The sequence below is a fragment of the Sinocyclocheilus anshuiensis genome, unplaced genomic scaffold, assembly GCF_001515605.1.
Source record: "Sinocyclocheilus anshuiensis isolate Anshui unplaced genomic scaffold, SAMN03320099.WGS_v1.1 scaffold1077, whole genome shotgun sequence".
In the NCBI taxonomy this organism is placed as follows: domain Eukaryota; kingdom Metazoa; phylum Chordata; class Actinopteri; order Cypriniformes; family Cyprinidae; genus Sinocyclocheilus; species Sinocyclocheilus anshuiensis.
The window spans coordinates 228806-245024 of NW_015557123.1; the positions used below are offsets into that span (position 1 = coordinate 228806).

General features: G+C 37.4%; 1 protein-coding gene across 4 annotated transcripts in view; it reads left to right on the plus strand.

Annotated features, from left to right (window-relative positions):
- LOC107677838 (collagen alpha-6(IV) chain-like) overlaps positions 1-16219 on the plus strand; it is a 127665-nt gene that overhangs the window by 105565 nt on the left and 5881 nt on the right. For 3 of the 4 annotated variants that reach the window (XM_016472884.1, XM_016472883.1, XM_016472886.1), the window contains 20 exons: positions 4337-4408; positions 4529-4636; positions 5068-5286; positions 5413-5574; positions 9896-9904; positions 11252-11422; positions 11694-11837; positions 12040-12162; positions 12430-12611; positions 12799-12862; positions 12995-13069; positions 13211-13318; positions 13435-13542; positions 13684-13755; positions 13854-13973; positions 14115-14231; positions 14445-14606; positions 14709-14807; positions 14900-15049; positions 15169-15285. In XM_016472884.1, coding sequence (XP_016328370.1) covers positions 4337-4408; positions 4529-4636; positions 5068-5286; positions 5413-5574; positions 9896-9904; positions 11252-11422; positions 11694-11837; positions 12040-12162; positions 12430-12611; positions 12799-12862; positions 12995-13069; positions 13211-13318; positions 13435-13542; positions 13684-13755; positions 13854-13973; positions 14115-14231; positions 14445-14606; positions 14709-14807; positions 14900-15049; positions 15169-15285 — 2382 coding nt within the window. The remainder of the gene's footprint in view (positions 1-4336; positions 4409-4528; positions 4637-5067; positions 5287-5412; positions 5575-9895; positions 9905-11251; positions 11423-11693; positions 11838-12039; positions 12163-12429; positions 12612-12798; positions 12863-12994; positions 13070-13210; positions 13319-13434; positions 13543-13683; positions 13756-13853; positions 13974-14114; positions 14232-14444; positions 14607-14708; positions 14808-14899; positions 15050-15168; positions 15286-16219) is intronic. The other variant, XM_016472885.1, reaches the window with a different exon arrangement.

The window sequence follows — 16219 nt, forward strand, 5'->3', positions numbered from 1 at the left end:
GTGTGTGTGTGTGTGTGTGAGAGAGAGAGAGAGAGAGAGAGAGAGAGTGTGTGTGTGTGTGTGTGTGTGTGTGTGTGTGTGTGAGAGAGAGAGAGAGAGAGAGAGAGAGAGTGTGTGTGTGTGTGTGTGTGTGTGTGTGTGTGTGTGAGAGAGAGAGAGAGAGAGAGAGAGAGAGTGTGTGTGTGTGTGTGTGTGTGTGTGTGTGTGTGTGAGAGAGAGAGAGAGAGAGAGAGAGAGAGTGTGTGTGTGTGTGTGAGTCACTGCATGAGTGTTTAATTATTAACACTCTTCATGCAGAGACAGACAGAAACCATTATTGCATTTGATGTCATAAAGAACTAAAGAACATGAACTCAAAAGAAAAAAAAGAAGAAATGACTGACTGTTATGAACATACAGTTTTTGCCATTTAACCATTCCTCAAAGAACCTTTCACTGAACAGTTTAAGAGAACCATTTTTATTACTGTGAAGAACATTTTCATAAAGAAGCTTTTTCCACTACAAAGAACCAATGGATGTTAAAAGTTCTTCATGGAACTGTCAATGCCAATAAAGAACTCTTATTTTTAGGAGTGTGAGTTTATTTCAGTGTGCTGTTAGATACTCTGTTTTCCTCCATACAGTGTCCATATGGCGTAACGGATCCACACACACACACACACACACACACACTATAATACTTACAATGAGACTGTATTCTGTGTCTGGACACCTGAAACCCTGCAGCGTTTCTCTGGATTCACCCCACAGCCCTCAGACAACATGATTCACCAAACAAAAGACCTCAGATTCTGAGAGCGGTTGGGGTCTCAGGGCTGTAGAGGTCCTCTCTAGGTGCTGATCCACCATCTGGGCTGGATACAGACTGGATTCTGGTGGCTACGGTGACCTCAGAATAAGAAAGAAACAGACTAATATTAGTGCAGATGCCATTCTTCTTACAATGTAACAAGTACATCGGGTGTTATGGGAAGTGTTCCCGGTTTTGGTTGACCTAATTAATGCAGCCTAAGAGCTCACTCAAGTACTGAGGTGCTAAACCATTCAGGGCTTTATAAGTAATAAGCAAGATTTTAAAATCTATACAATGTTTAATAGGGAGCCAGTGCACCGCTGACAGAACCGGGCTAATATGGCCATACTTCCTGGTTCTAGTAAGAACTCTAGCTGCTGCATTTTGGACCAGCTGGAGTTTGTTTATTAAGCGTGCAGAACAACCACCCAATAGAGCATTACAATAATCTAACCCTGAGGTCATGAACGCATGAATTAACGTTTCTGCATTTGACATTGAGAGCATAGGTCGTAATTTAGATATATTTTTTAGATGGAAAAATGCAGTTTTACAAATACTAGAAACGTGGCTTTCAAAGGAAAGATTGCTATCAAATAGCACACATAGGTTCCTAACTGATGACGAGGAATTAACAGAGCAGCCATCAAGTGTTAGACAGTGTTCTAGGTTATTACATGCGGAGTTTTTAGGTCCTATAATTAACACCTCTGTTTTTTCAGAATTTAGCAATAAGAAACTTACTAGCATTATTTCCAATATGTCCTGTTATGGCCATGTAAAGCTAATAAACACTTTTGCATCATACACCAATGGATGGACAAATCCAAGTCCACTTTAATTAATATAAGTTCAGTCAGGACCACTCTGTTTGATTAAGATTATTGTTGAGGTCCTGAACATTATTTTGGTGGCAGGCTTTGCTCTGAAGGGTTCAGATTCTAAGCTGTCCACAAGCAAACCTCACTGAGGTTTGAAACCCCCAACACAATGAAGCAGTATGTTAAATTCTAAGATCAATCAGAAGAGGCGTGCCTTGATATTGAAAGGAGTAGCTCCTGTCTGTGAGACAGACTAAGGCAAGTGTGAGTAACTTGTATATCTTATTTAATTGTAGTAATGCTGGCTGTCACGCCGTGGTCTGCCTGAACTACACTTACGCTCCATTCGTCACTCAAACTATATTTCTTTAATAAAAATATTTAAAGCCATGATCCGCACTCAACAAAAATAGTCTTCTTTTTGCAATTTATTTTACATTAACGCAAAAAGAAGACTATTTTTGTTGAGTGCGGATCTTGGCTTTATATACTAAGTAATTTAACAGATTGACTCACCAAAATAAAATATTAAGTGACAAAAGAGTGCGATGCAAACAGCTTTTGTGGAACTGCATTTTAATAAAAATACAAACTACACATTACTTTAAACCCTCTGAAAAGCATTTTCATTGTATGTGTATTGTATGTGTTTTTATAAAGTATGGGATTAATTGAAATTATTTTCTGTAAAGCTTATTTAGAACACTATGAATTAAAAAGTGATATATGAGGAAAACTGAAAATTTTCTGTGGTAATCGACAGCATATGACAGATCTCCCGTCAACCACATTAAAATGTGGTCCTATGTTTCAGTTTATACAGGTTTTGGAATCATTCTCATTGTCAGGACAGTTCATGAAATTATAATGCTGGACTGCAATGTAATTGCATAGTTACAACAATATATTCCCTCCTGTCCTTTTGCTTATCAGCCAACATTTACTGATCTTAGATATTCAGATACATTTTTTACTAACAATTAAAGAAGAGAACACACTACACGATTATGTTATCATGCTGATTATGAATGTAATTTGGTCTTGATGGCGATCGTGCCCAGTCAGCCAGGGCTCAGTCGCTGTTTGCAGTTGGCAGAAAAATCGCATAGTGTGTGGTGTCTAAAGATTATAATCTTAGAATTCAAGAACCAGTTGTTTTCACAAAGATTTTTTTTAAACGTGTTTAATATTTGCGAGTTTGACTGTCGCCAGTAAGCTATATGCCGCTATGTAGTGAAGATGCGTTCACTGTCAAATGTCATTCAGCGTTCATTTTGTAATTTTGTCAAATATTTTTCTAGATTACACATCTTGTTGTGATTTATTTCTTGTCTTTATTTTATTTCATTTAAGTTAACATCACATGTAAAAAAATTCTGCAGTCGAAGAAAGCAAAATAGCCTACATTATGTCAGTGATTTCTCTCATTTTAAAGATATTATCAAGAATTTCTTTGTTATTCTTTTATTTTCTTAACTTTTAACTTTTTCTTAATTTTTTTATAAAGAATTTTTAAATCAACTTCATAACAAATAAGCTATTCTTCCTAACGAATTTTGTTCATAACGATTATATGAACATAACGAAATTACATACATTTTATAAAAAAATCACCAACATGACACAAAATAAAATTATTTTATATGCATAGATTAATTATAGGCCTATATAGTTTCGTGTCAAATGGATAAGGAAATTACAATGCCATGAATTTCTCTGCAGTTCTTCTGTCAGCTGTCGGAGTGCAGTGTTGACAGCGCCATTGGGAGCTTTAATGTTTACTGTAGACTAATATAATTCAAATTTAAATACACAAATAGCATTTTATATGACTTTTGTTTCTGAATAAATGGAGCAGTAATGTTTTATTTCGTTCTAACTGGTAACTCGGGAACTGTAGGGAAAAAATAGCCTACCGTTTTTAATCAGAACCAATTAATTTTTAATCCCTTTCAGACAAACATGAGATAATGAATATATTATTGCTTGACTAAACGTTTAAAATTAGCACTAGAAATGTTATAATTAAGGAAATTAAACAGGTGTCTTAAAAGACATAACGAAATGTGTCTGTTCAAACAATAATTCAAAAAAGAAGGAGAAACATAGGACTTAATGTAGAAGAAAAAAATCAAGACATTGCTGTGGCATTTTTTAGCAACACCTACATTGCAGGAAAGCTATATTTTCTGTTTTATTAAAGGGGTCCTATTATGCTTTTTCACTTTTTTAATTTTAGTCAGTGTGTAGTGTGTATGTTTACTAAGAAATGAAAAACTAACCTTTAACGTTTCAGTAAGTATAAGCACTGGTGTTGTCCGCTTTGTTGTCTTTGGTGGGGCGGGAGCGGCTGCAGGAGCGCGGGTAGAATCAGATATTGCATTTTTTTGTTTATTTCTTTGTTTGTTTTTTGGTTTGGCAGAATTTGTCCAGTCGTGACGTGCCAGTCGTTAAGTGTGTTGTGTAGTGGACTGAGTCAGATGACATGTCATCTCTGACTGTGAAAGATTATAATCTGCTCCAGTCGATGGAAACAGTCTTTAAATGTGTTGAGTTCAGTCTTAGAATGTTTCAACTAGTCGTGTAGTGTGTCCCCAGCTTAACACAAACACCCATCTTTTAACACTTGGTTTGTCATGGTTAGTTGCAGGGAATGTGTGTGGAATGGGCCATCTTTGACTATTTTTATATGTTACTGACAATGATATGGATGTCAACAGGAACACCACTGCCCTGCAGGATTCCTGGTGAACTTGGAGATCCAGGATACTTTGGAAATCCTGGGGTGCCAGGTAATTTAATTTCTAAAAGTATATTAAAGTCGAAAATTGTAATTTAACTATAAGGAGTAATTTAACCTTGAAATTGCTTTAACGTGTTCTTTAGCATGTTTGTGTGTATATAAAAATTAGGGCCAAAGGGTCAGCCTGGTTCCCCAGGAGTGAGCGGGCGCCCAGGGTTTGATGGGCCAAAGGGTGAGAGAGGAGAACCAGGCTCTGGAGGTCAGCCAGGAACTCAGGGTAAGATTACGGCCTCAAATGTGAATGGGTGCTCCATCTAACCACAAATTTTACACACCGTAATTGCTCAGCTTGTTTGGGCTTGCCATAAATTTAAAACTATAATTCCAATTGCATTATAATGCATTAAATTGTATTAAGGTGCAGTCACATTTACCGTTGAATTTTGCATGCAAAATCCAGTAATTCCAATAGGAATCCTTGTGATTGGGAGTTTCGCAGGAGGGCAAAAAACTTCTCCATACAAGTTTTGCTCATTTTCAAGTTGGTAACATAAAATCACCTTGTTGAGCAACAGAAGTTTGAAATTGACTTCTGTGTAAGCAGTGCTTCTTACGTCTCTACGCTACTGAAAAGTGACAATGAACCCTTTTACGCTGCAATTTCACTAATGTGACTGCACATTTTTAAATGGGCTAACTTATGATTAGGTTTCCCTGGACCCAGAGGAGATCCAGGTTTACCAGGAACAACAAATGCTGGCTTACAAGGGCCTCCAGGAAGATATGGTTTTCCAGGTTTGCCAGGAGCTAAGGGAGAACCCGGTGTGGTCCTTGGGGCCACCCCTGGAGGTCCAGGTTCTCCAGGGAGACCAGGAGAACCAGGAGACAAGGGTCAACCTGGTGCACCTGGTTTATCAGGGAGGCTTGGTAAGTTAGATGAGATGTTTTCACTAGTTTTTTCAAATCTACTGCCAACATCATTAGCCCCAGCCATGTTAGACATTGTAAGTCATGCTAGATATCAAGCATTAGCACTAATGGATTCCTCCTTAGGTAATGATGGACGCAACGGTTTTCCTGGCATAAAGGGAGAACGAGGTGTGGATGGAATACCTGGTCCCATAGGTCCCATAGGTCCACCAGGAGAAATCCCTCCCGGGGGTGTTTCTGGGCCCAGAGGGCCACCTGGAGCTAAGGGATTTGATGGACCTCCAGGTAACCAAATCAAATCAATTTAGGTGGTTTATCTAATATTATGAGTGAGTATTTGTTCAACAAGAGCTTCTCAGATACATATACTAGGGTAAACTCTACCTTGAGCTCTGCAGTAAGCAATTTTGTCAGTAAGACCTTTCACATTAAAATTTTTGGCAGATCTACTCAACTTCTAAGACTTTGTCATGATGCATCTTTTCTACAATCTATTTTATTCACCATTAATAACCTGGGTAGTTATTAGTATTGGGCGATATCCTCTATAGTCATATCGTCCTATCGTCAGCCTGTGAGATCGCGATACACGATATTATCATGCTAATTTATTTAATTATTTACTTGCTTAGATTCATAGACGGAGAGTGAACCAACTCCAGGGTAAGGCTAAAAGCAGCCTAATGTTAGTGTAATCTATTAACTACACATTATATCTTTTTGGTCAAGTAGCGTATGGATGTCATGTCATAAAATATTTTTAATATGAATGAATTTGTATTTAACAGGATAACAATTTAATAGAAACATTGTAAGTTACTAATTATAATGCTTACGTTTTCCTCAGTTATTCAAACATCTGCAACAGAAAACGAGCAAAGAATATTTACATTATCAAAGAAAAGAGATGAAACGGTATGAAAATTTCTTATCACGGTTATAGTAACCAAAATTATCACGGTTATCAGTATTATGGTATTGTTCAAATGTGCTGGAAATTTTCAAAAAGTACTGACACATAAATAGTTTCACCAAGTTTTATATTTAAAATCAACAAATAAAATTACGTTTTGTTTGCATAAACACTAAAACAATAACATTACCAATTATTTTAAATGACAACATGACTGACAACAGTTTATCTAATAACGTACGAAATGTTAAAATAAAGCTTTGAAAAAGTTTCATAAAATGGTAAACCTAAAAAAAAATAAAGCTTTGAAAAAGTTTCATAAAATGGTAAACCTAAAAAAAAATAAAGCTTTGAAAAAGTTTCATAAAATGGTAAACCTAAAAAAAAATAAAGCTTTGAAAAAGTTTCATAAAATGGTAAACCTAAAAAAAAATAAAGCTTTGAAAAAGTTTCATAAAATGGTAAACCTAAAAAAAAATAAAGAAAAGGGTTGTCAAAATGATTGAATGAAAACTGATTAATAAATGATTATATGTGTTTTATCTGCTCCATAAATAATTCTAGATACCTTATCCAAATTGTTTAAAAGGGTAGAATCCACATAAACCTGTTTTTCATCAACTGGTCAAAATTTACAGCAGGGCATGCAAATTCAGTCCATTTTTTGGACAGACAAAAACTGCAGACAGGCTGAATGTAAAGGTAACTCTGTAAATCCACTCTCTGACAGCAGGTGGCACTTATGGAACAGCAGAATTAGAGCTGTTTCCCGTAACCTTTGTGGACAAAGCATTGCAATAAGAACACTTCTTTATTAGATATTACATGGAGTGAAGTTGAAAACAAAATGCCATCGAATCTTTTCTGAAAACAGTAAGAACCTTCACATACGACAGCGTTTTAGTGGCACGTAAAAATATTATTGATATTTTTAAACACTTTAAGAGTTTTTTTGAGAAAAAAGTCAAAATTACAAGAATAAAGTCGTAGCAATACGAGAATAAAGTTGAAATATTTTGCAAATAAAGTCAAAATTACTAGAATAAAGTCGTAGCAATACGAGAATAAAGTTGAAATATTTTGAGAATAAAGTCAAAATTACGAGAATAAAGTCGAAATATTTTGAGAATAAAGTCAAATAATGAGAATAAAGTCAAAATAATTTGAGAATAAATAAAAATTAAGAGAATTAAGTCAAAATATTTTTAGAATAACGTCAAAGTGATGAGAATTGAGTCAATATTTTGAGAATAAAGTCAAAATGACGAGAATTAAGTCGTAGCAATTACAAGATTAAAGTTATAATATTTTGAGAGTATAGCCTATGTTGCGCAAGCAAATTGCCTGGATTGCGAGCACTGGGAGAAATTCTGCTGGCCTGGCAACTGATTTGAATATATGTGGGATTATTAGCTGAAATCATACCATGTGTCATATACTCACAGTCACAGGGACAGTATGCTTGGAAATAATATTTCACGTTTTCGAATGCATTCATTTGTAGTGCGCCAGCCACCCAATAATATAAGCTTTGTGCTTTTGGTTCTTTTAATATAAAACAATATCTCAGCTTTCAAATTCTCTCAGTTTTATAGCAAAATACAAACAATATGTCAATATGTCAAAATACTCACAATAATGTGTTTTTCACACTCTTTAATGTGACGTAACAGATCGATGTATTCGCCTCAGTTTAAGCGGCATGTGAATCAATCATCTTTTCATTACAATGAGACATTTGTTTCATTAAATTATACAGTTTTCTTTGTGTAAATTCCACCAAAAACATCTGTGGCGCCCAACCTTTCATTCCTCACAATTATATAATTGAAAACAGCAATAAAACATTATAAAGGTTATAAACGTTGAAGTTATTGTTGTCTTTTCTGAGGTAAATAACGTTAAGTGACTATTCACAAGCTGTTTTGTTCATAGTATAATAAATGATTGGAAATATGTCTTCAAATCCATTCATTATTTTTAGCATGCCAGCCACCCAATAATTGCTTTGTGCTTTGTTGCTTTTAATATAATACAGCTCAGCTTTCATATTCTGTCAGTTTTATCACGAAATACAAATCACAAATGTGTTTTTCCTCTTTATTACAAGTTATAGCATGATATAAACATGAAGGAACATCAGAAGGCATGAAAAGAAACAGTAGACCTATAATTTAATGAAACGAATGTCTCATCATAATCGAAAAGATGATTGATACACATGCTTTATTCTCGTAATATCGACTTTATTCTCAAAATATTTCAACTTTATTCTCGTATTGCTACGACATTATTCTCGTAATTTCAAATTTATTTTCAAAATATTATGACTTTATTCTTGTAATCTTAATCTCGTAATAAGCCGTCGTATTCAGAGGTACATTCATATAATTAATTCATTCATATATTCATTTGTATAATTCCCTTCACGGTGGGCTAGAGTGAGTGGAGGCCGGAGGCCAAGAGTGAGCGGAGGGCGGCGGGCTAGAGTGAGCGGCGGCCTAGAGTGAGCGGAGGCAGGCGGGCTTGAGAACGGCGCGGCCGGCGGATTCGGCAAAGGAGCGTCCGGCGGGCTTGCGGCAACCACATGGGGCGACCCCGGGCTGGACTCTGCTTCATCCACGGTGAAAGCCGATCCGGCAATCCACAGCGCGAAGTTGATGTATCTTCTTTATGCACCAAGAGCTTGTAACACTCCAAAGAGAAAGGAAAAATTTAAATCGCATCATATGACCCCTTTAAAATCTCCCAGCATTTTCCGCCATGTTTTCACACAAAACGAAACTACTCTGCGTGCGTACCTGAGACTGTCACTTAAAACTTTGCTTTATTCTGGATAGTATTTATTTATCCTGAGTTGATCAAATTGCGGTAATCGAATACGGTTTTAATAATAATTAAAATATGAAACGATAATACTAAACGTGGGGCATTTTATCATGATTTATCATCAAACCGGTAATCGTTTCATCCCTATCAAAGAACATCATCACTGACTTCAGTCTTGCGCGAGTTTATGCACTTTAAAAAACACTTCCATTTTAATCAGTGAAGCTAACTACTCTTTATGATGAATAAATCTCTTATACATCTGCACTTTGTTCTTTATGATGAGAGAAGAAATCAGTCAGCGAGCGCGCACTGAACAACAATACTCTGGAGTTTCAATGATGACTCATCGGAATGTCTCTGATTGACCACTGCATTCATAAACTCAACGGAATCGTGTGTGATTGGTTATAATGTAAAAATGCAGAAAAAGAAATATGATGGAACAAATAAACCATAATATTAATTAGTTAATAATACTAGCCTGACAATAATAATAATTATCTCACTATCGTCAAAGGCATCAGCCACAAGTAATATCTCTGACTATCGTTGATACACGATACTATTGTCTATTTGCACAACACTAGTTGTTATGGTTTTCTTTAAACTTTCATGTGAGTATTATGTTTTTACTACTGCAGATTTGAGTTGCGTTAAAATGTTTCACTGGATCTTTCTCTTCTCATCAGTCTTCGTCAGCCTGTGTTTACTGATCTTCCTCACAAAAATATCTGTTTTCGTTATTCTTTTCTCTATGGTCATCCTCCCCTTCTTCTCTTTTTCCATCACCATCATTTCCACCCTCCCGTCCTTCCATTTGTGGTGTCACCCTCTTCTATTTTTGGTGGGTCACCTCACTAGGCTGCCAAGGTGAGAAATATTGTCCTCCCTGATGCCCTGATTTAGTGCTGATGTTCCTCTAACACACAATTCACACTCTTGCAATGCTTCCTCTTAATGCACTTGTCTTTACTTGTGTTTCCAGTCCTCTTATTTAAAGCACTGAGTGCTGGGGAGCATGTATTTTTTTCACCCTAAAATGAAAATTGTCATCATTTACTCACATTTTTTTTTTTGGTCAAACCTGACAGATTTCTGTCCTTCCATTAAATGTCCATTCCACCAAAACGTAGGTTTAATCCAAATCTTCTGTAGAGACACGATAACTTTATATGCTTTTATACTTGAACAGAATTAAATTATTGTATTTATATATTGTTTTATATGGATTGCCTTTACAATGTCTTTATGAACCTTTTGAACTGTCAAAGATTTGGTGTAAGAGGCTTTTACCAAAGGGACATAAATCACTCAGGTTTCATTAAAAATATCTTCATTTGTGTTTCAAAGATGAAAAGAGGCTTATGAAGGTAAATGATGGCAGAATTTTCATTTGTTGGGTGTACTCTCCCTTCTAGGCATCTATTTCAAACTAATAGAGTGATTTGTTCATGTTGACAATGCAGAATTCATGTTTATTTGAATCTGCAAAATGTTAATTTGTAATTTCTTGGATTGACCATATTTTGAAAAGAGTTCATCCATGGTATTTTGTCACTGGAGTGGTTTAAACTGTATTTCTCCATCTTTTTGTGTGTTTGTGTACCATGAAGCAGGCAGCACATAGAACACTCAAACGTAAAAGATTACCTAAACTTGTGTGCTTAAGTACTAATCCTCAGGTTCAATGGATTTGAGCAATCTAGCTTCTAATCTAACAATCTAGCCTCAGAACTTGCTCTAACCCTGCTGTGCTTGTGTGCCTTTAACAACAAACCCACCTCCTGGTAAAACAGCAGCATCTTTAGTTGGTAATGTCAACTTTAGTTAGTCATGAAAGTAATATTTCATGTTCCAACTGCTTGTACATTCAGTCTAGATTTAGCCTTTACTTTGAACTGACCTTACCACAAATTGTGAAATATGTTGTTCATCCAGAACGTTTACTACATCTTTTAGTAATTTGTTAATGAACAGCGTTGCGTTCATTAACATATGTTTTGTTTTGTTTTTTCATTAATTACCTTTGTTCAAAGCACTGCATACTGTTTTTAAAGTATTTCTTTAGTGGGTAAGTGTGTTCACATGTTCAGTATTGTGAGCTTATGTACTATCTCATATAAAAATCTTAATGGAATTTATTTCAGTGAAATCCAAGTAATTTCTAGGCACTTTCAGAGCCAATTCCTATATTTTTAACTATTTTTTCCTCCACAGGTTTTCCAGGGCTGAAGGGTGTGAGAGGAGATCCAGGACCTCCAGGGCCTGGTGGAATAAAGGGTATACCAGGACTTCCCGGCATCCCAGGGTCACAGGGATTTAGGGGACCTCCTGGACCGCCTGGCATTGGAACACGTCCAGGCATACCTGGAAGACCAGGAATAAAAGGTATGATATTGCAGAAAGAGCTTATTTTAAATTGATTTGACTTTCTTGAGTTGTATTACTGATAGAAACTACTTTAGATTCATTTCTGGAGTCATTTTAACATGCTTCTACTATCTCTAAAACCACACTATTTAAATTTGTTATGCTGTGCTTTATTACAAAGACATCAAACAAGCATCTCGGAGATTGTTTCAAATAGCATAAAATAGTCTAATGAGCACATTTTACTTTTAATTATCATAATGTAGATATTTTGTTGTCTGTGTTCAAGGGGAGAAGGGGTCTCTTGGATTGTTGGGGTTCCCAGGATTACCTGGTTCTCCTGGAGTCCCAGGTGGCCCAGGTGTTAAAGGTTTACCTGGTTTCGCTGGGCAGGATGGCTTACTTGGGGGAACTGGATCAAGAGGAACCAAAGGTATATTGATGGCATTTGCAGGACATTTCATTGTTGGATTTATTTTTTTGTAGTTAAGTGAAACCATAGAAGGCACTCAAAAAAGAATTTAGAACTTCAGAAAGAAGCAAGATATAAAATAGTTTATTGTAATTACATTTTAAAATGCACTGCAGTAATATAGTGCATACTAATTTAATGGATATATGTTTGTGTTTTAAAGGGGAACGTGGTGCTCCTGGTCTTCCAGGACCCTCTTCTCCATTGTTTCCAGTAGAGCGGCTGGAAAAGGGTGAAAAAGGTGACCCAGGAGGTGGTGGACTGCCTGGTTTCACAGGACCAAGAGGTACAAAAAGTGGACAGACCATCCAATTAGACCTCAGTTCCTTCATTTCTAATGATGAATTCATGCTGTTTAGTGGCATAGAGGTGTTCATGGACCTGTGATGTTGAGCTGTTATGTAGAGTCATTCAATGGAATCTTTAATGACAAGCAAAGTTATTTTTTCAGCTTGTGATAAAAGTGTGGGATTGTAATGACACTAAAGACCAGTCATTCAGTCATTAAAATCAAAATGAAATAAAAACAAAATGTTTTTTCTCTTTTTAACAGGTGATAAGGGTTTTCCAGGGCTACCTGGACGTGAAGGCTTTCCTGGATCACCTGGTGTTGCAGACCAAGCAAAAGGTTTTCCTGGCCAGCCTGGACTCCCAGGTATTCCTGGCTCCTTTGGCTTTCCTGGACCCAAAGGTTCATCTGGAGTTATGGGCTTCCCTGGCTTACCAGGCCTGAGGGTAAGCATCCTGTATTCAGGCCACAAGTATAATTATGTAAAAAAGTTTACTATGCACTAGCAGTACTAATACTGTTACTGGCACCGGGTCTAATATGGTCTCAGAGTCTCATACTTGTACTTGTCAAAATGTTTTATGCACAGAAAGATACATTGTCTTTTACTTTTTGTGTTGTCCTCCACTGCAGGGTGATGATGGTGTACCTGGGGTTCAAGGGTTCCCAGGCACTCCAGGACAGCCTGGTGGCAAAGGTGAGATCTCTGTAATTCTGTCAATGCCAAGTATAATAATAATAATTATGTTCCTTATTTCTGACCTACACTACGTATGGCAAATGCAAGTAGTTGAATAGTAGGGTGATGTCCCTAAACATTGTCTTTAAGGTGAGAAAGGTGATTCATATGAATTATCTGGACCCCCTGGACAAAAGGGTGTGATTGGAAATCCTGGATTCCCAGGTGAGAAAGACACTTTTTCAGGCTCTTAGTATGTATATGTCTTATAAACTCTTCTATTTTTTTGTACTGTATTTCATTTTGTAATGTATATTCCAGTATGATTTTGTAAATAGATTTTTGTCTTTTGTCTTTCATAACTAGGTGGTCCAGGACTTCCTGGTGAACCAGGTGATCCAGGGTTCCCAGGAGTCTTCGGATTCCAAGGCCAGAAAGGTTTTCCTGGAGAGCCGGGTGGACCAGGATTTGGTGGTATGTGGAAGTTTGGAGCCACCCTTATGATTCTATTGAAATTATTTCAGATTTTACAATAGCAGCTCTCTTCTTTCCTAATGTCAATTTCATTTTATTGTTGTATTTGTTTATAGGCTCACCAGGCCTCCCAGGCATTGGGGGTCTCCCTGGTTATTCAGGACAGAAGGGGCGTGATGGAGATCCAGGCCGTCCTGGAACTCCAGGTTCATCAGGAGAGAAAGGTGAAACAAGAACTTGTACCAGTTTACTGTTAGATATTGCTAAAAACATGTTTTGCACCTGCAGTCGTTCATCTTTCTACAAACCAGTAGAAACCAGCATGTTGCCATTTCTGAAATACCCTGCCTTAAATCTTACTTCAGGTTTTCCAGGATCACCTGGTTTAGATGGACTCAATGGTCTTCCAGGATCCAAGGGGCTGTCTGGAGTTCCAGGTACATTAATCAGATGAACCTTTGATTATAAGGTTCTACATTATGCTTTAAACATGTGCAAACTAGTGACTGCTCATTTATTTAACTTATGTCCTCAGGTGTGACTGAAGGTGTTCGGCCTGGAGCTCCTGGTGGGAATGGCCTGAAGGGAGAGAGAGGCACATCACAGCCCGGAGCACTTGGGCGCCCTGGAGACAAAGGATCCAGAGGAGACCCTGGTGAGGAGAATTCTGTGTATGGACCACTCTTTAAAGATTAGAGTGGGAATCACACCAAAAAAGCAAGCAATTATGGGGTCATTGCTTCTCTGACCAGCTTTGTTTCTCTTTTATTTTCATACATGTATTTAATGTTTTCAGGTGCCACTGGTTTGAGAGGCTTCCCTGGTAATCCAGGCCCCCCTGGCCCGCCTAGACCTTCTAATATCCCAGGTCCTCCCGGAGACCCTGGACTTCCAGGATTAGATGGACGAGAAGGTACAGGACATCTCTCTTCTCATTACTTGTATTGCTTCTCTAAGATAGAACTGATCCTTTCTAATATAACAAAAAGATGCTTGATGTAGAGGGCTAGCAATGATCATTCCTTGTAGATCTGTTTCTCTTTGAGCGTGAACTTCACCTTTTGTAATAGCAGTTGCTCATAGTTCTTGTGATACAGTGAAATCAGTTGAACTGGATCATTTGTAGGTCCCTTTGGCCCTCCTGGCCTACCTGGTCCACCAGGCCCTGGAACAGTCCAAGGAGACAGGGGAGATGCTGGACTTCCTGGGCGGCCAGGAATACAAGGACCACGTGGAGACCCCGGTGGTTTTGGAGCCCCTGGATTACAAGGCAGTCCTGGTTTTAAAGGTGTTTTTTTCTATTGCTTTAATATTTTTCTGTCTCTTTAACTGTACTTCAATAGTTTATTCATTGGAGTTTATTCATTTTTGTGCTCTCTGGATTTACAAGGACAAAGAGGTGACCCTGGATTTAGTGGTGTACATGGACCACCAGGGTTACCTGGAGAACCAGGAGATTTTGGCAGGAATGGACCCAAAGGATTAAAGGGTCAGTAGGCATTTTGTATATTTAAAAATTTAGCTAATAGTAATAAATCACGAGCATTCTTGAAACATCAGTTTTGCTTATTGTCCTCTCAGGTTTTCCCGGTCTTAAGGGACTTCCAGGTGTTGTGTTCCCACGTAACATAACCAGCAGTATGCTGTTTGGGGAACGGGGCCCACCAGGTCTTGATGGGTCTTTTGGTCAGGCAGGAATTCCAGGCCTGCCAGGCAGTCCAGGAGTCCCAGGTGAGTGTTTTTTTATTTTCTTTGCAGAAGGTAAGAAAAAAGTAAGAGATATGAAACTGAAAGTCTGATCAATTATTTATCTTTTAACTCCAATTTCAATTCCTCTGAAATTTCTCTAGGTCCCAAAGGACTCAGAGGGCCAGTGGGTAGACTTGGTCCTGTTGGTGCAGCTGGATCTCCTGGAACTTTTGGTGACCCCGGACCTCCAGGAATCCAAGGACCCACAGGAACCCAAGGTACAAAGAGTGTCCTACTACCTTTTACATCCTTTATTTTTGGAGCAGTAGTTCTCAAATGGTGGTTTTATATATATGGGTGCACTTAAGTTTTTCAGCCTGGTTCTTATAAGAGAACCTGGAGATTTGGTTTGGTCCTCACACTGCACATAGTGTAACCCATTAAATACAACTATAAAAAAAAATGTATATAGTTAATATAGTTGCACTTTATTTATTTAGTTTTTTTAATAAAATAATTAAATAATAAAGTGTGATAATACTATTATATTTTCAAATAAAAAAGGAGTATTAAATACAAATACAACTATTTTATAGTAAACTTAAAAATAAAATGCTAATATTTACTTCTTTTTAAGTAAAGTAAGTTTATGTGCTTCCAGGTTTAGAGTTGCCGACTGATGCGCATCAGTGAATGAAATGTCAGTTTTGCATTGTGCTTTGAAAACGGCAGCGGGTAGCCTATATTTATTTATCTATTCAGTTTGAATAGAAATCTTATACAGTATTACAGTTTGTCGATCTAAAATGGTAATTGGTCATTAACAGATGTCAACCAAACGCATATGCGCTGTTAGAATTTATTTACACAGTGCATTTTTTATTTTGGTTGCGCATGCAAACAAAAGCAGATTGTATTACTTCTATTACAAGTCATTTGAGACTAAACCTCATGGCCCTGACAGAGACGTCAGACGTCAAACCAGAGGAAAATGCTACACCTGCAAACTACGGCTACTCACAAATCAGGCAACCAACTAGACCTTATTTAAACACGACATTGCTCCACTGATCATGTGCTCATTACTCCATTGCACACCTCGGATCACTTCCTCCTCACTCTTAACCTCAACATGGTTCCTGACACAACACATACCCCTACACATGTCACTTTTCGACGTAACCTACGCTCTCTCTCACCCTCCCGGCTATC